This window comes from Ricinus communis, chromosome 8 (genome assembly GCF_019578655.1).
Source record: "Ricinus communis isolate WT05 ecotype wild-type chromosome 8, ASM1957865v1, whole genome shotgun sequence".
NCBI classification, from domain to species: domain Eukaryota; kingdom Viridiplantae; phylum Streptophyta; class Magnoliopsida; order Malpighiales; family Euphorbiaceae; genus Ricinus; species Ricinus communis.
In genome coordinates, this window is record NC_063263.1 from 13132917 (window position 1) to 13152877 (window position 19961).

The 19961-nt window shown below is 34.6% G+C and overlaps 2 protein-coding genes across 6 annotated transcripts; one reads left to right on the forward strand and one right to left on the reverse strand.

The window, feature by feature from the left end:
- Positions 1–1730: 1730 nt before the first annotated feature.
- LOC8284374 (kinesin-like protein KIN-7F) lies at positions 1731–9819 on the forward strand. 5 transcript variants are annotated; one of them, XM_048377861.1, is made up of 16 exons: positions 1731–1958; positions 2366–2551; positions 3233–3339; positions 3382–3681; positions 4439–4528; positions 4614–4714; positions 4821–4934; positions 5056–5137; positions 5211–5278; positions 5397–5462; positions 5555–5679; positions 6401–6737; positions 7300–7404; positions 7490–8392; positions 8506–8825; positions 9154–9819. In XM_048377861.1, the coding sequence occupies exons 4-16, from the start codon at positions 3462–3464 to the stop codon at positions 9473–9475; spliced, it is 2853 nt and encodes a 950-aa protein (XP_048233818.1). In that variant the 5' UTR covers positions 1731–1958; positions 2366–2551; positions 3233–3339; positions 3382–3461; the 3' UTR covers positions 9476–9819. The 5 variants fall into 5 exon arrangements, with proteins under 5 accessions (XP_048233818.1, XP_025011984.2, XP_015570868.2 ...); XM_025156216.2 differs by having other exon boundaries at positions 3441–3681; XM_015715382.3 differs by having other exon boundaries at positions 1732–2074; positions 3415–3681.
- A 187-nt stretch (positions 9820–10006) lies between these two features.
- Positions 10007–11797, reverse strand: LOC8284375 (UDP-glycosyltransferase 73C4). The gene has a single exon (XM_002512952.4). The coding sequence runs from the start codon at positions 11455–11457 to the stop codon at positions 10069–10071; it is 1389 nt and encodes a 462-aa protein (XP_002512998.1). The 5' UTR covers positions 11458–11797; the 3' UTR covers positions 10007–10068.
- Positions 11798–19961: the final 8164 nt, after the last annotated feature.

Below are 19961 nucleotides of genomic sequence, written 5' to 3' on the forward strand. Positions count from 1 at the left end.
TCTGTTCATGCACAATCAACGAGCTTTGCAACTCATCAATAGTGAGAGAATCGATATCCTTTGACTCTTCAATAGAACAAACAATATAGTTAAATTGTTATGTTAAGGAGCGTAAAAATTTTTCCACTACTTTAACATCAGACATGTCTTCTCTATAATTTCGCATATTATTAGCAACTGTCATTACTTGTGAAAAATAATTAGAAACAGACTCTCCAACCTTCATTTCTAAAACTTCAAACTCTCGACGAAGTGCCTGAAGTTGAGCACATTTAACTCTTGCATTCCCCTGAAACTTTATCTTCATTGATTCCCATATTTGTTTAGATGTGTCCTTTTGAAGCATGATCTTCAAAGTTAATTTGTCAATGGACTGAAAGAGATAATTTTTTACCTTCAAATCCTTCAGCTTCAGCTCTTCTAGTATCTTTTTATGTGCAGGAGTTGTCACCTCTCCATCATCAGGCTCACAGTACCCAGTTTCAATGAGATTTCAATACTCCTTTGATTTCAGAGAGTTTTCCATCAGCATGCTCCAGTGATCATAATCTCCATCAAACTTAGGAAAGTTTGCCTGAATAAAGCTAGCGTTTGCTTCTGTTGCCATTTCTCAATCTCTCTGTGTTTCACTCAAGTGTTTCACTCAGAGGTGTTTCACTCTCTTGCTTATGCTAGGATACTGCAGTTCCTAACCTCACACTCAAGTTTTCACTCTCAAAGGCTCTGATACCAATTTGTTGAGATAATAATCAATAACTTGCTTCCAATCTTATTGATAATAAGATAAAGTTATATAACCGTACAAAAACAGAAAAGAGAAAAGATAGCCAATAAAATATACTATACGTATTTTGTGGTAACAGCTACTGAACTAGTCAAAACAAAAATAGTCCTAAATATTAGGATTTTATTCTAAAAGCTCCTAAAGCAAAGCAAAGTACTTTCAACAATAATGTACATTACACCAAATATCAAGGGACAAATAGTATAAAATCCGACCTAGTTAACAGTTGTTTAACGGAAATTCTGATGAAATGGATTTTTAGTATAAAATTATAAAATAAAAAATAAAAAATATATTTTTTAAATATAAGAAGATAACTAGTATAATATAAATAAATACATAAAATAAATAGTAATTATCTCTAAAAATAACTACAAAAAAAGCTTGCGTATATTCTTTAATACTATAATTTTTTTACAATCAATTTAATCTTTATTAGAAGTAAATATTTTTAATTACAATATAAAACCTTTTATAGAATTATTTCTTTTGTGTATAACATAGTGCATAACTTTGATTGAAAATTGAAAGTTCTATAAGATGTAAAATATATTTCAAGAGTTTCAATTCTTACAAAAGACAATACAAAAGACTATATGAATTCTTTTATTAGTTTATTTGAACATAATTTAATTTAATTTTCATTTAACCACTTACTCTATAGCATTATGTTGAATGCAACATACTTGATATATATAATTAGATAAAATATTTATTTATATTCTACTCGTGCCAATAAATTGGAAAGATCAAAGACCGTCCATCACAAAACTGAAAACGATGAAATCAGTGGGTCCAAAACACCACGTGGCGCGGCAGAAACAATTAAAGAAAAATCAACCTATCCCTCAGTTGCACGTGACTTTCCATCCTCCTTTCCAAACATAAAGCGAAAAAACGCAAGGGACGAAATCGTAATATCCACAAACAAAGAAAAAAGAAGAAAAATTCTACTTTGGTCGACGTTGACGCTGCATCAGATTTGCCCGACTCTCCCCTCCGCTCCAAGAGAAAGAACATAGAGAGAGACAAAGAGAAAAATAACAGAACATAACAAAACCAAACGCTCCCTTACTTCCTTTTTCTCTCTCTCGTCAATTCCTCTGTCCCTATATGTGTTTCTGTGTTTGTGAACTAATAAGCTCAGTTGAGAGAGAGAGAGAGAGAAATCGTGGTGAGTGGAATCTCGCCGATTTTTACTGTTCTATCGGTTTCTTTTCCTAAAGAAAGGATTGTGCCGGTTATGCCCTTTGCCTTTAGCGACATTATGTTGCTTTGAGCTTTATTAAAGTAACAGTTTTCTTTTTCTCTGTTTCTATGCTTGGAGATTTTCTCTTCAAAGCCACGTTCTCGCTTCTTCTTCATTTCAAGCTTTCACAGTTCACTTTTTCTTTTTTTAAATTTCCAAAAATAGATGAGCTTTCATTAGTGTTAAATGTTTAATGAATTAACTGACAGTTGCAATATGTCTTTTAAAAAAATTTATAAAAAAAACAACGGCTAAATGCGTGAAATTCGGGATATTAACTTAAATGTTTTTTTATTGATATAATTATTTTATTTTATTTCGATGAGTTGCAGAGCTCGAGATTTGAGGTAATAGCAGTGAGCACATTCAGTTACAGATCAGAGCAGGTGCACAGAAAGAGAAAGGAGAAAACGACAGCGTTTTCTAATTTTATACCTTATCTCAACTCAAAGTACATTGCTCTAAGGGTGAACTGCGTTCGCTTATCTGTCCCTTGAAAGATGACACCGTATTTGGAGGTTTATTTCGTCTCTCTTCTCTCTCTCTCTCTCTCTCTCTCTTTCTTCGGTTCCGTTTTATTGTTATGCATAGGTATGTATGTATGGGTAAAATGGGACCATGTAATGCAGTAGCAAATACATGAACTTGCGTTAAATTTGTGAAATGGAAGGTTTTAGACATATATAGGGTTTCTTTTACTTGGATTTGAAGCATGGTTGTTGTTGGTTGCCTATAAAAGAAAGTTTTCTGTTATAACATTGCAATTGATCATTGTTTAAGTAAGAAAAAAGAAAACAAAAGGAAACGATATTTTTTTTTAAATCTTATTTAATTTTTTCTATGTTTCTCCTAATATATATATATATATGTAAAAGCTTGGGACTGAAGATTAAGTAAAGAGTTTTTTGCCCCCAACTATAACTAACCATGATTATTATTGACCTTCTTGTTTAGTTGTTAACTATTTTTAGATGGTTTGGATAATTAATAGCCAGCTTTTGATTTTCTATTTTTTTTTTTTTTTGCAATTGGAAAGTTCCCTTTTTTTTTTTTGGAAAAGAAAAGAATTATTATTGGGTTGTTGGTTAAAAATGATGATTGGCTTGTTGTTGTTGATATGACCCATAATTAGGAATTTCATTGGTTGCTTATCTTTTGGGTTAGTTGGATAATTACCCATGATTAACTTCTTGTTGCAGATACTGCCAGAGTAGAATTGTCGACCTGCTACTATCTTCTAGGCAAATGCAACAACCTTTTTCTTAACCTCTACAACTGTCTTACATTTAGGAAAGCCAGACCAACTGTGAGTTTTTGACGTTCCTAGAATTTGATTTTCCTTTCTCAGAATCTGAAAATTATGAGGTTATTTTTTATTTAGTTTTGTTTGGTGGGGTTGAAGAGAAGTCCAAACCTGGAGTGTGGGAAATGGGGTCAATTGGAGGGGCAGAGCTACCAAAGATGGACAATATGCAAATACCAAGTGCTCGTGAGGAAAAGATTCTTGTTTTGGTGAGGTTGAGGCCTTTGAATGACAAGGAGATTGTGGCTGATGAAGTTGCTGATTGGGAATGCCTTAATGACACCACTATCTTGTACCGGAATACCCTTCGCGAAGGTTCCACATTTCCATCTGCCTATACTTTCGGTAAGGACATGCTCTTTTTTTCTTTTATACATAGGGAAGTTGAAGGACATGTTCAGTGTAAAAATGACAATGCCATTTATTGTGGCCTACGTAGATTGGGTCTTAAAATTTTGGGATGTAATCCAGTGAATTCTCTAGCATATGCTTCAAGTCTCTTTGCTCAGTTAGATTTGAATTTTAGCGGCTTTGAATAATGATATTTTAACTATTTCTGCATGCATTCTGGATGCAGGATGCCTAGACAGCTCTTCTGATTCCTGTACTCTTGTTTTTGGGGTAACACAAGCATAGGGTTCTTTAAGGTTGAAAAGCCAACTTGCAGATAGATTATGCCCATAGTTGATGAACAAAAATGAAACTCTTGGCCCATTTTGTACTCTACCAATAATTTATGTTGGACCTTCTGGATATTTGTTTCTCATTTAACCTAGAGTAAGCCACAAATACTGGCCAAATGTTTGCTTCCTGTCACTGTAGGACTGATAAATGTAGTCCGCTATCAGATGTCAGAGCTCTATGAACTAACAGGGACTTACGTTTATCTTGTGCAAATAGCTTGATATCTTACAAATTTGGTCCTTGTAATTATGTAGATCAAACTATAGCTTTTGTTATCTTAATTTTCTGACTCTTTTTTAAGGTCTTCACTGCATCAAACTTTTGGGTTTGCCACTGTCTTTGAACTTGTAAGCAGCTTTCTAAAAGCTGATTTTCTTTATGGTTAAATAATTTCATCTATTTTATTTTCTGAGGACAGACAGAGTATTTCGGGGTGACAGCTCTACAAGGCAGGTGTATGATGAAGGAGCAAAGGAGGTTGCTCTTTCTGTTGTTAGTGGTATTAACTGTAAGTAAAACACTAGCATCTTGGTGTCTCTTTCTCACCCTACCTCAAGATATGAAAAGGTTCACTTCCATTTGCCTTTTTGCAGCAAGTATTTTTGCATATGGGCAGACAAGCAGCGGAAAGACATACACCATGATAGGAATAACTGAGTATACAGTAGCAGATATATTTGACTACATACATAGGGTAATATAAAATTCTAGTTTACTATTTTTATTCTATTCTCAGTTGTCGATCATTATTCTCTTGTATTGTTAATGCTGATATTCTCGCTTTAATGTTATTATTGCAGCATGAAGAGAGAGCATTTGTCTTGAAGTTCTCTGCAATTGAGATATATAATGAAGCTATTAGAGATCTGCTTAGTGCAGATTCAACTCCTCTTAGATTGCTAGATGATCCAGAGGTGAATGCCATCATCCTTTTTTCTTTTTCTTTCTTCTAATAATTATTTTATATTTTTACTTTAGCAAATGAGTTGACGAATTGCTGTTTTTTTCTTTCATTTGTTTTCTTCATTTTATCAGAAAGGGACTGTTGTGGAGAAAGTTACAGAGGAAACATTAAAGGATTGGAACCATCTACAGGAGCTCCTTTCCATTTGTGAAGGTAAAGCATTGTACAGAGTCCTCCTGTTGATGGACAACAATGTATACTCAACTATTTTGTTTCATGCTTGCAGCTCAAAGGCGGATTGGAGAGACCTCACTGAACGAGAAAAGCTCTAGATCACATCAAATTCTTAGATTGGTGTGCCCCTTCATCTCTACTTTTGTAGTTCAAGCATTTACTTGTCAGCAAGTATGTTTAGTGCATAGTTGGTTGGAGCTGTTGAAATGTTAACCATTCTTTTGTGCGATTGTTGCAGACAATTGAAAGTTCTGCTCGTGAATTCTTAGGCAAAGAAAATTCAACCACTCTTGCAGCCACTGTGGTATGGATTACTTCTCAGTTGATTATTATGTATAAAACATTTTGTTGACTTGGGAAGTCAAAATACGCTCCTTTCTTTCTTTTCTCTTGCAGAATTTTGTTGATTTGGCAGGAAGTGAGCGTGCATCACAGGCATTATCTTCTGGGGCGAGATTGAAAGAAGGATGCCACATAAACCGCAGTTTGCTGACTCTGGGAACTGTCATTCGCAAGCTAAGGTTGATAATATTTTCCTTCCTCTTAAATGTAACTTCCTTTTTCTTTCTTCAATTGCAACTGGTGCCTGCAACTTTTATAATATATGGTAAGCTGGAGTATGTAGTTATAGATATGTTTGATTTTGCTTAGCTGTATTTAGGTTTTCTGGACACAAGGCTGATACCTGCTCAGTGACTGTTTTTATTTGTTAATTGCCATTGGGAGCAAAAGTTAGTTTCTCCCAGCAGCTTATTCAAGACTTCAGATCATCGTAATGATCAACTGGAGAATTTTCATGAAATTTGTGGCTCTGGTAATCTAGGTGATGATAGGTCTGTGGTGAATATGTGTTGCCAACTTGCTTGTATATCACTTGATAAAGTGCTAACTCATGCAGAGTGATGCGGACTGTTCATACTAAATATAGGAAGGTCAGGCTAGTTTCTGGCGTGGTGCGATTTTAAGAAACTGTCTCATAAGCACACTCACGTTCTCTTATACACACTGCTGATTTTTAGGTCTGTACTGCTGAGCAATTAGCCAGTGCTGAAAGCAATTTATTTACTACTATATATAATCTACATTCATGAATGATGAAGCTGCTTTTCTTGATTTCTCCCTCCACCGCTACACATTTCTTTGCTGCTGTCTATTTTTGTTCATTCTAGTTAGCAGATAACTGAAATATTATCAAATAAGAGAATAAATTTATTTCTGTCTTATCAATTTGTTCTTTAATAGCAAGGGGAGACATGGACACATAAATTACAGAGATTCTAAGCTGACACGGCTACTGCAGCCAGCTTTGGGTGGCAATGCCAGAACTGCCATTATCTGTACGCTGAGCCCTGCTCGTAGCCATGTTGAGCAAACTAGAAACACTCTTCTGTTTGCTTGCTGTGCAAAAGAAGTTACTACAAAAGCTCAGGTTAATGTAGTCATGTCTGATAAAGCATTGGTTAAGCATTTGCAAAAAGAATTGGCTAGATTGGAGAGTGAGTTGAGAAGTCCTGCCCCTGCTTCCTCAGCCTCTGATTATGGAACATTACTTAGAAAGAAAGATCTTCAAATTCAAAAGGTAATAATTTGATTTCTAAACTCATCTATATTTGTATTTACCCATGTTCATATTTTCTTTTGGACAAAAATTAGAGAACTTTCTATGGTATGGGAAAATTCAATGTGCTGTATCCTTTCTTAGACACCTAGGCCTAGTTCATTTAAATCCAAAATGATCCATTCTCATTCCTAATGTTTGAATTTTGGTTCCAATCGATACCTTCCTTATAGTGCTCATCTGCTCAGTTTGAATTTAAAAGTGGGTGTGCCTGACATATATACATTATGTATCATGTCATTTCTATGCATAAGATACTTCATAACTTCTAAATTTGTTATACATAAACCGGGAGGCAAATGATAAACTACATAACCTTGAACCATACCTTCTCAACCCTGACTCTAGCAACATCAGGTTAATATTTCTTCTTTCAATGAACAGCAAGGAAATCTACACTGTTTCATTGTTATGTGTCATGTGGCCCAGTGATCCTGAATCTAATGTTCTTATGAGAAGAAGTGCAAAAGAATGCAAATAATATGCACTGGCTTACTTTTAATACATGAGTTTCATCATGCAGATGGAGAAGGAGATTCGAGAGTTAAAGAAGCAACGGGATCTTGCTGAATCTCGGATTGAGGATCTGCTGCAAATGATTGGGCAGGAGCAAACTTCAAGAAATGGGGTATTTTATTGCTTAATTGTTCTAGATTCTGTTCAGTGTTGATAATGCTGCTCCAGTTAACTTTTGCTTTATATTGGTAATTCAGCCTGTGACAGGTCATCATCCTAAGCAAGCAACGAATACGTGGGAAGATGAATGTTCAGTATCAGAATCTTCTGGTGTCGTTGATCCTCATTATCTGTATGAAGGTGTCAGAAAGTTCAACATGAATCATTATGATGGAGACTGTGGGAGCAACGTGGAGGAACCCTACCACCTTACAGACAATGCAGATGATCATTCTGATGGTACCTCATCTTTAATGTCAATTGGAAAGAAGATTATCAGATCGAATTCTTGTCAGAGCCTGGAGGATACTGCTGTTGGACCAGTAGAAGATGCTGATGACTACTGCAGGGAAGTTCAGTGTATTGAAATAGATGAGACAAGGAGAGACAATTACTTTGAACCCCATTCCATATCCAGTGGTGAAAATGAGGGACCATTAGCTTTGACAACGATTGAGAATGGAACTGCAGCTAGGCAGGGAATATCAACTCCAGAAAATGGACAGAGAGAAGCTAATCACATGCAAAATGGTTTCACACATGACATGTTGGAGCAGAGACTGCATCATGTACAAAGGACCATAGATGCCCTTGTCAGTCCTGACCCTGATGAAACATCTAAAGAATCATTGGCAGCTGCTATGTCAAGTCCTACAAACATGAAGTTAACTAGGAGCTGGAGTTGCAGAGAGAATCTCATGAGCACTCCACCAAATGGTTTCGAGAAAAGCTTTACTGGGAGGCCAGAAAGTGTCCGAAGGAGGTTTCCTCCGCTAAATTATGGTGCTGATGCTGCAAGGTTATTGAGAAATGATTCTCAGTCTTCTCTTGGTAGTGCCTACACAGAAGACTTTGGAAGTCAGAGTGTCAAAACTTCTGCAGACGACGATATACCTAGCATCCGAAATTTTGTTGAAGGACTGAAGGAGATGGCCAAGCAGGTGAGAATTCTTCTTCACATTTCCTCCCATGGTTTTGGAAGATGTTTGCCATCATTTTGCCAGCTAGGCTCTAAAGTTTCTTTTTATGACATTGCTTGATTACCACTTGCTAGGTTCAGGAGACAGACCCAACAGCTGAAAAGTTTGGAAAGAATGCAAAAGATGTTGGGTTGGATCCCATGTGTGACGCTCTGGATATTTCTAGTGATTGGTCCCTGACGTTTGAGAGACAGCGAAGCGAGATACTAGAACTGTGGCAAACTTGCAATGTTTCCTTGGTCCATAGGACATACTTTTTCTTGCTCTTTAAAGGCGATCCAACAGATTCCATATACATGGAGGTGGAGCTGAGGAGACTTTCCTTCCTCAAGGAAAACTTTTCTCAAGGGAATCAAGCTTTGGGAGGTGGTGGGACATTCTCATTTGCTTCAAGGTTCTCTCTCTCTCTCTCTCTCTCTCTACACTATCTATCTATCTATCTATATGTCTTCTGAAGTTTGAAACCCTATGTCACATTGCACATTCGCCAATTTATGGTTATGGAAATAAAGAAATGGGGGCGAGGTTTGATATGGATGACATCAGAATGATTGCAATCAAGCATTCAACTCTGGACCCAGTCAGAAACTTCTAAAGTTTTCTAGTACAAGATCTTACTTTCCTGCAATTTCTTACACATGCATTTTTCTATTTTTATTCGTCTCTAGTTAAACATCTCTTAGCCATCCTAATATCTTAATATTCCGGAACTCTGGATACAGCATCAAGGCCCTTCATCGAGAGAGAGGGATGCTAAGCAAGCTGATGCAAAAGAGATTATCAGAAGAAGAGAGAAAGAGGTTCTACCAGAAATGGGGAATAGGGTTGAACTCAAAACGGAGGAGGTTACAATTGGCCAACCGCTTGTGGAGCAACACAAAGGATATTAACCATATCATGGAGAGTGCTGCTATAGTTGCAAAGCTGGTGAAGTTTGTAGAACAGGGACAAGCTCTCAAGGAGATGTTTGGACTGAGCTTCACACCACCAAGCACAAGGAGGAGGTCATTGGGTTGGACATACAGCAAGTCAACTCTTATGTAAGCTTGTTCGATGCCAAAAATTTACGGCTAGGTCGGTGATTTGTTCAATTAGATAGGCTATATATTCATTCTTTACACGATCAGAAATTGAAAATGGGATTATGTAATCGTTAGAGTTGTAAAAAAAAAAAAAAAGGAAAAAAGAAAAGTTATCCTGTATCATGTTAAAAGGTTGAGTTGAACTGGGTTTTGCTCATCCTGTTCGTACATGTTGCTTCTTGGTTTCTTGTTATTTTTCCTCTTTCCTTCTTTTGTATGAAAAACATTATTAGGTGATGAGTCCTGCAAAGGGAGTGTAGCTACCTACCCCAGAATCATGTATCATATCCAATTTACGTTCTTCCAGTTTCTAATTTTTATCCTACAAGACTCGACAGGAGCTTACTGCCTCGCCGTTGTAAATGGTAAAAGATGTTATCGATGATATATAGGGTTCTGCTCCAGGGAAATCCTTTCTTCTTACTCTGGATGAAACACTAAATGTCGAGTTATTAGAGAAGAAGAAGAAATGAATATACAAGCAACACATTAATTAAATAAAGAAAACCGAAAGAGCCCATTATATAGTAATTGAGAAATAATTTACATACATATTTATTTAACTAAGTTAATAAAGGCATCGAGTGCAGCCGCTGAAGAAAGTGGAAATCCATATCCAAATTTAGCACCAAATGCCTTGGCTCTTTTCTTCATTTCCTCATCTCCCATCAGTTTATCTATTCCCTCCACAATCACATCTTTTCTCACCATCACTGATAAATCATCTGACACATTATACCCCAACTTAAGATGGCTCACTACCAATTTGGCATCATAGTATTGGTCACCCCTCAATGGCCATGCTAAAAATGGCACCCCACGTCCTATTCCCTCCATTGTAGAATTCCAACCCATGTGTGATAAAAACCCACCTGTTGAGGGATGGCTCAGTATCAGCAACTGTGGTGCCCATCCTCTTATTATCAATCCCCTTTCACCCACTCTCTCACTCATTCCATCTGGGTAGGCGTATCCTTCTTCATTTGGGTCTCGTCCCCGACCCGCATTTTCTCGAAGCACCCATATGAATGGATGGGTTGAGGCCTCTAATGCTTCCGCCAATTGTGGATATTCCTCTTTAGTGAGGTCCACTGAACTACCAAATGACACGTAAAGCACTGAGCCACGTGGCTTTGAATCTAGCCATTGGATCACACCTTCCTCGGTTATGTTAGCCGATCTATTTGTTCTGATTTGACTATCATGAACCAGGGAACCAGCTGACTTCCAGTACTCCTCGGGGAAAAGTGGGCCCACGCCCCAAACTGGCTTTTTAACTTCATTAGATATGTAATTAAGGAATGGACGCTCAAGATCATCGCACGTGTTGATCATCAAGGCAATGGAAGCCTGCGTATCATTAACCCAAGGTGGCTGATCACCGGGCCCAGGTAGGCCTGTCTTCTTCTTGTCTTTAGGAGGTTGAGAAGATGGCCGGCGTTTAAGATCGGAGACGGTTAGAGCCATATCATGGGGTAAACCAGGGAGTGGGAGGAAATCAATATCTTGAGGATGGGCCTTCCATGTAGCATACTCCATGGCTGCTGAGCATGCGCCCGAAGTGAAGAAGCCAATTGTTGGAACATCAAATATGTGGAAAATATGAGCCGACCAACTAATAACAACAAGAACATCAACGATAGCAGAAAGGGGTTTGTTGGGTCGGGAAGAGAGAAGATTTTCAAGAGACAGATGCATTTGGTTGCGACTGTCAGGGTGCATAGGCACAGGTAGCTGTTGGGGTCCTGTGGGAGAAGGGATGTCAACTACTTCGACGAGTGGCAGTTGACGAAAAGAAGAGGGAACAGAGGAAGAGAGAGTGGAGAAGATGACAAGGGTGGCTTTGTAATTGCGAGAAGCTATCAGCTGACACAGTTCCATACATGGAAATAAATGGCCTTGCCCAAAAGCCGGGAGTATTAAAATCTCTCCTCCGCTCGACATACTACTCTTTTAATTATCAATCAGTATACACACAGACGCCAAGATGAAGAAGAACAAGGTGCTGACGACTGAATATCAGAAAGAAGAGTTTGCCTTATAGGCGCATTCGACTGTAATAACTACTGGTCTGCTTGTGTTCATGGGAGAGGGTTTGACAGTTAGGTGAAGCCACCATAGGTATAATCACTACGACCCTTTTACTGTTACTTTCTTTGTAATCATAACTGATGATGGACCAGACATTCAAGACCCATTTTAATTTGCTGGATCCAAATTTTTGCGATCGTGAAAGCCAGAAAAGAAAAAAGGACAGTGTTTTGTCATGTTTGTAGGAAAACAAAAAAATTTGGCACCAATTTAATTTCATGCGGATGATAATTTTATAAAGTAGAAAAATCAAATTTATTAATGGCTTTGGGATACAATTTAAGAAATTGTCCACTTGGAGATGGATTAGTGAGAGAATACTTATTTTTCTTAAAAGAGCTTATTACACTATCAAAAAGGAAAACTAATTTATCCTATAGTGTAATTAAATAAATAAAAAACTATATAATGGCTTATAAGAATTAAAAATAAAAAAGGAGAATATATTATGTTTATATAAGAGGTGCTAAAAAAGGGGTTTTTCTCTTAAAACTAATTTTCATTTTAGAGTAAAAAAAATAATAATTTGTAGAGATATTTTTTTGTTATTTTAATATTTATCTAATTTTAGTTAATTAATACAATTTATTTATAAATTCTTTAAAAAATGCCATTATATTAAATAGCATTATAAATAAGATATACATTTAAATTATAAAAAAAAACTTATATTAGAAATAAATTATACACGATATTATGGTTAAGTATATACATAATAAGAGTATTGTATCCCATATTTTTTAATAGAATATTTAGTTTTAGTCACATGGCTCTCCTAGCATGCACACGCAGTTGAATTACCATCAGAGATAAATTCTTTTAGAGGACAATGTCTTACTAGAGGATCGAGGATCGGGTCAAAATTCTTATATAGTTCTTTTTAATTTTTAAATTTATATTTTAATTGTCAAGCTGTTTTAATTTAATCACATATTTCAAAATAAATTATATTAATTAATTAAAATTATAATAATTTAAATTAGACAAATATTAGAATATTTAAAAAAACTTCTACAAATTATTTTTATATTTATTTTTTTATGTACGCCACTTTCATGGGTGGACAACCCTTATACTTTTTTTTTTTTCTCTTTTAACCCTTCATTTCTTCTTTCACTTGTGACAACTCTGCCCGTTACGTAGTAAATAACTAACTTAAAATGTTTAAAACTATCTCAAAATTAAATTTTTGTATTATTTTACTTTATAATGATAATTTTCTTTTTAAAAGTCCCCTAACTAGAAAAAAAAAAAATGATAAATTATATCATGGATCTAGGCTCACACAACATTGTGAATCTAGGCTATTTTATACGTGCATAATTTTTATATTTTAGGATTTTATTTGGTTATTTTTTTAATTGTATATAATTTCTTTTCTTTTTTAAATAGTATTTTGGATTATAAAATAGTCACGTTACAAATTCAGAATATGATATTTATTTTTAATATTTGATAAATTAATAATTTTATTAAGTACTAAATTTAAAATATAATTTTAATTTTTTATTAAATATTAATTATTTTTTATTTAAAATTTTATTAATAGCTATTCCTTTCATTCCATACTAATTAATAGTTTTTTTAGTATTTTATTTAGATTAATAAAGCATTTAATAAGTTTAATTATAGGAAATAAATAGTTAATAGGCTAAATGATTCTTTTACAGATATTAACGTGTGTACTATATTAAATGAACCTCATTGTAGTTTATAGATAATGAATCTATTATCTTTTAGCCTATGAATACTAATTTGTTTTATGCACATAGGTATATTCATTACTTCTAAAATATACATTTATTTATTATTAGTATCAAGTTTATTAAATATGAACTTTAAATTCATCACATATAAAATATATACTCATAATAATTAATTTCTTTTATTATTTTATTTATATTAAGAAAGCATTTAATAAGCTTAATTATAGGAAACAAATAGCTAATTGGGACTAAATGACTCTTCTATAGATATTAATATATGTACTATATAAAATGAACCTCAAGTGTACATTTCATGAACTTGTAGTTTATAGATAATGAACTCGTTATTTTTTAACCTATAAATATTGATTCGTTTTATATACAGACGGTATTATTTATTACTTATAAAATATATATTCATTTACTAACAGTGTCAAGTTCCTTAAAAATGAATTTTAAATTCATCACTTATAGAGAGTATACATTTATTTGTTATTAGTATCAGATTAATTAAATATAAATTTTAGGTTCATTACTTATAAATTGTGTATTCATTTGTTTTTAATATAAAATTTATTATTATAAAGTGTATATTCATTAATTTTTACTCATGAACCTGTTTTAGCATGTGAATCTATTATTTATTAGTTATAATGTATATATTTATTTATTATTAGTGTCATGTTCATTAAACATAAACTTTAGGTTCATTACTTATAAATTATATATTCATATATTTATCAGTGCTAGGCCTATTAAACATAAATTTTAGGTTGATTAATTATAAATTGTATATTCATCTTTTGTTAATGTAAGATTCATTAAATGTGAAATGTACATTCATTAATTTCTTAATAGTGAATTTGTTCGTAACGTATGAATCTATTTTTTAATTTATGATTTTTTATATTATAATTATGAACTTCGGATATATACGTGATGAATCTACAATTTACAATATATGAACCTACAATACATTTTATAAATTTAAACCATAATGATGATATATGAAGAAAAAAATGTTAAAATTATTTTTATTCTTTTGGAAAATAAAATTATTTATTTTTCTGTTTACTTTTAGTAATGTTGATTAAATTTATTATTATTTTAATATTAATATTTTTTTATAAAAGTATTAACATATTTAAAAATAAATAAATTTAGTATTTGTAGTGAAAAGGAAATATAAAATACCATAAATTATAAAAATTATTACAAAAATAGAATAGATTCTTTTAATAATAATATAATATAAATTTAAGGGATGAAACATGATAAAAAATTATACTATATTGATTCATCAATTTTGTTATAGATCTAGATTTATAGTGTTAATTTATTTTTATTTTTTGATCTATTAGTCATTTAATAATATAAAATGTCAATTAATGTCTAACCAAATAAACCATAATTTCATAATTTATTAAAGCACACACCTAACTTTGTTTTCAACAATACACACGTGTGCTTTAGTTCTAGACTCATAATACTTAATGGTCCTGGGTGCATGATATAACAATCCGAGAAAAACCCCTTAAAAAGAAATAAACACAACGTACTCGAGTAGTAAAAAATTATTTTGTATCTCTCAAGTATAAAAATGTCCTAATTTTACCTTTTATTACTTTTAAACAAGCTATAATTTAAAATAAGAAAAATTCTTGCATTCCATTGGCTATGAGCTATTTGTTTGCACGATCTATTCTTCTATGATTCAAAAGGGCTAACTCGGCTATAAGAATCCAAAAGAGCATAAAGACCTCTCATGGCAAGGTGCCTTTATACAGTCTTAGCTTGAGGATTTCTCTTGCCTTGAGTTTACAGCATGAGAATCGTAGAATGAACAGCTCTCGGCTCCATTTGGTATCAGAGCCGAGAGCTGATTCATTTGAAGAGGATATAGAGTCTCTCTTATCAGAACAAGACGATCTTACTCCAGAAAGTCTCTTTGGAATAGAAGCAGAATATTCAGACTCTACTGAATCTTCAGAAGAGTCCTCTTCAGATTCTGATAATAGTGAAATTCCAATTCTGATGATCAGTCTCTCCTCAAAAGAAGAGAAGGACATTCTAACAAATGTGATACAATACCCTTTCTCTCCATATCCACTTCCTGAGTTATCTCAGCTTGCTACCAAAATTCATCTAGTTCCTTATGTTCCTATACAAGTTTTGTCTTCAAAGTACGCAAAACATGTTCCAGTTATAGCTTTCTTTGACACTGGAGCTCAAAGAAGCATGATGAATCCCGAAGTCCTCCCATCTGAATACTGGAAATCTCATATTCAGTTTTTCAGAGCAGCAAATGGTCAAACTTTCAAGACTACTCTGATCACAAAGCAAAAGATCGGGATACAATTTTTTCCTGATTGTGTGGTATAGACGCATATTATTGGCTCAGATCTTCCAAACAAAGACCTCTTAATAGGTTTTGATGTTTATCATCAAGCTCAAAGGCTTCAAATTCTTCCCAATGGAATAAAGTTCAAGAGGCAATTTCGTCCATACACAGATACCTCTAATCTGTTCACTATAGCAGATACAGAACCACCATTCCTACAATACAAAGAAAAATTCATTCCTTTTTGTCCAGAATCCCATTCGCATTTTCAGCACCCTCTTCTCTTGTGGAAAAATCTCCAGTTCTATATCAACCTTCCTTTCAAGCTCAATGAAGATATCAACCCAACAAAGGCCACCCATCTAGGCATGTCTCCTACAGATCTAGCACTTGACATATCAGAATGCTTGACTCTGTTACAACAAGGCCTTATTGAGCCCACAACCTCACAATGGGCCTGTTAAACCTTTTATATGGAAAAAAGATATGAAAAGTTAAGGGGAAAAAAGAGACTTGTTATTGATTACAAGCCTCTAAATCATTTTTTACAAGACAACAAATTTTCTCTCCCTCGGATTTCGAACCTAAAAGTCCACATTCAAAAGGCCCAGTTCTATTCAAAATTTGACCTCAAGGCTGGTTTTTGGTAATTGGGTATCCATCCCTCAGAAAGATACAAAACAGCTTTTTGTATCCCAAACGCCCAATATCAATGGACAGTCATGCCTTTTGGGCTCAAAACAGCCCATTCTCAGTTTCAAAAAACAATGATAGAAATCTTTGGGCCTATCCTTTACTCCTCTTTTATCTACATTGATGACATTCTCCTATTCTCGGAGACATCTGAGGAACATCATTAACTCCTGAAATAATTTCTTGCTATCATCCAAAAGTATGGAATCATGCTGTCGGAGAAAAAGAGTATTATTGGCCAGCAAGAGATAAAGTTCCTTGGCATGCATTTCAAAGACGGCCAATACACGTATGGTCCACACTTGACAAAAGAGCTTGATTACTTTCCAGATGAGAATCTCTCTGTAAAACAAATACAACAATTTCTTGGGATACTCAACTATGTCAGGGAAGCCATACCACACCTGTCCAGTTACACATGTCATCTTTCCAAAATGCTCAAAAAAGACCCTCTGCAACCTCCCTCACCACCAGACCTTCCCACAAATCTCACAACAAGACAGGTCAATAATTTTGCCAAAAATATGATGTTTCATTATTTGGCAACTATCCAACAAACTTTCTCGCTACCCATCCAACCCAATTTCTTTTATCCAGATTACCCTTGGTGCTTAATTTATCACATTTCTCCTACCCATCCATAAATTGAAAGTGAATTATGGTTTCTATGGTGTCTTTCCACAGTTTGTTATCATGCTATAGAAATACCAATCATGGATCTCCTTTACTTCTTCAATATTGAGACAAATGCAGGTACATATCCATGAAAATATCTCACTTGGTTCAAAACCCCATACCAATGGAAAAAGGATCTCCTCAAAATCATTCATGAAAATAAATTGTTCACAGACAGTAACTTCAAGGCTTCAGGATATCATGCCATCTATATTCTTCACAGGCCTTACCTTCAGCTCTCAGAAGACACTTATGCAACCCAAAATATCTGTCATTATTGGAGAACGATTGAAATGCCCTTACATCTTGCTCCTCCAACAATAACAAGGGATTTAAAGCTCACTCTACAACTAAGAAATGATTTAGGCTGGACAAATATTTCTACACCACTTGTCTGCACTTACAATGGACATCTATGGACTAAACACTCCATTATTGAACATTCCACTTTTCCTATTCTCCCAACCCCACTAGATGATCCAAGTCTGACCACTGAATAGAAGGAGGCCATTATGCAAGATTCTCAACCTATGGATGATGATGACAATGATAGTGGTTCGTGAGCTGGCCATAAAGACTATCTTTCTCCTCAAATAATTCAAGATGTAAGAAAAAAGATGAGATTTCAATTTCATCTTTTTCGTCTTTTTAGGTGTATTATTTCCTGCTTTTCTGCATGTGATATGTAAGTGTACTATTAAGACTTATTGTCTTAATATGCATGTGAGATGTCAGTATATTATTAGATAGGACTTATCCTTTTGTAAGTGGGAAATCTCATATTTTCTTCTAAGGAAGACATGTGTCAAAGATAAGATTCCCACCTTATCTTTTCTGTCTTATTGTATTTAGGCTTCTCTATATAAAGAGGAGTCGTGAAGTAATGAAGTAAGCAAGTTTTCCTTTCATCTATCAACATAATATTCCTCTTTTCTCATGGCTTTCTAAATTCTCCATCTCTTCTTCTCGATCCATTGGCTATGAGCTATTTGTTTGCACGATCTGTTCTTCTATGATTCAAAAGAGCTAACTCGGCTATAAGAATCCAAAAGAGCATAAAGACCTCTCATGGCAAGGTGCCTCTATACGGTCTTAGCTTGAGGATTTCTCCTGCCTTGAGTTTACAGCATGATAATCGTAGAATGAACAGCTCTTGGCTCCATTTGGTATGATGTAGATCTCCATTTATACACTAAATCAATAGATGATTATTACATATTCATTAGTATTAAATAATAAAATATGTGTAATGTAATACCCGGAATTTTTTTTTCTTTAATAGAGATAATATTAATAATGATTAATAAATGAGTTTTTATTTGAATTAATTTAACTTCATTTCTATTTGGTTTAATTTGAAAAGATTTAATGGAAATTTTAATATTAGTCAATTGAATGAATTACTTTTTCTATACCCAATTAGTTGAAATTTTAAGAATTAATTAAGTAAATTATTTGAAGGGTAGAATATATTTTTGGTTATTCTAATTTTTTCCCAATGTATATGTATATGTATAAATAAAATTATATATATTGGAAAATTTTGGAAGAAATTGTAAAGGATGTTTTTATAAAAGAATTTTGGGGAAATTGGTATTTTAATTAACTAGTGGTATTAAAATTTAAGTTGGAAAATAATTAGTAATTTGGTTATTTAATTTAATTTTATGTTAGGACTAAATTGGAAATTTATTTTGGAATAAGGATTGAAAGTATAATTTTATTTTTATGGGGTTTTAATGGAAATTTGTGAGTTTGGTATTTTGTAAATAAATATGTCAGTCAGGGGTATTTATGTAAATATGTATTTTAAATAATTCGGATTTGGCCCAAATTTAATAGTTAGGGGCTTAATTGAAAGGATAAAAGAAACTTTAGGGGTTAAATTAAAATTCTGTAGGATGAAATTGTAAGTAATTAAGGAAGTTGAGGGACCAAATTGTAATAAGGAAAAGTTCACGGGTCAAATGTCGATATTGAAGGGAAAGAAAATCGGGGAAGAAGAAGAAAAAGGAAGAGAGATGTCGGGGGAGAGAGAGGAGTGCGCGGAGGAAGGAGGCTCCTGGCGGGCGGCAGCGGCTGAGGAGGAAGATGGCAGAAGCTTCCTTGCCGCCGTGCGGGCGCTTCCGGCGTCGGTGGTCGCTGATCTTAGTGCCGATCGACTCCTCTCGGTCTTAACTTTGTTTTGGCGGCGGCGATGTCGACAATGGTGGCCGGAAATGGAGGTTCACGGTGGAGAGAGAAAATAGAGGCAGCCGAGGTTTTTAGGCTTTTTCGGTGAGCTTCGGCGAGCTATGGATGATCGAAGGACATATCCCGACTCTCCTCAGCTCAAGCTTCGAAATGGCACTAGTTTCGTGGCGATCGGACTTCATTTGTAAATCAACGGCCGAGATCGTCCGTAAATCTCTTCGGATGATCGGGTGTCAGATCGAAAAATCGGAAGCAGGGATCATCATCAGCGCGTCGTTGTGAGTATGATGGTGTGTTCGGATCGTCGATCGGACTCCGGCGGTCGGAGGCGAGTCGACCGAACGACCGAGCGTCTCGGTAATTTTTCTCTAGCCCGTAATTTTGGAATTCTTTGATTTAATTTGTGTGTCTATTGATTGTGTTGAGTATTTGATGATATTTGTGAGTAAAAAATAATTGTTTGTCGGACTGTCTGCCATAGTCGTGTTTTTTATGCTGTGTGGCGGGACCCGACTCCCGTTGTTTGAATTGTTGAATATTTGAAGTGTTTTTCTGGCAGGTCCTGGACCCGTTTTTACGGGGGGTAATGTTCGTGCTGTAGGGGAGGTTCTACCGGATTTTCGGTAGAATTCTTCCGAGTCGAGATTCTTAGGCAGTCAGTCCTAGGAGTCTAGACCTAGGATTAATGATCGATTGTTTCAGCGTTTTGATGAATTATTTTCCGTGACTAGATAGTCCATTTGCTTGGC

Excerpts from the sequence above, each read along its gene's own strand:
- LOC8284374 (XM_048377861.1), top strand. The coding sequence starts at position 3,462 with ATGGGGTCAATTGGAGGGGCAGAGCTACCAAAGATGGACAATATGCAA. Across the intron at positions 4,715-4,820 it reads TATTTGACTACATACATAGG|CATGAAGAGAGAGCATTTGT; the intron begins GTAATATAAAAT and ends TTATTATTGCAG. Across the intron at positions 5,138-5,210 it reads GCTCCTTTCCATTTGTGAAG|CTCAAAGGCGGATTGGAGAG; the intron begins GTAAAGCATTGT and ends TCATGCTTGCAG.
- LOC8284375 (XM_002512952.4), bottom strand. The coding sequence starts at position 11,457 with ATGTCGAGCGGAGGAGAGATTTTAATACTCCCGGCTTTTGGGCAAGGC.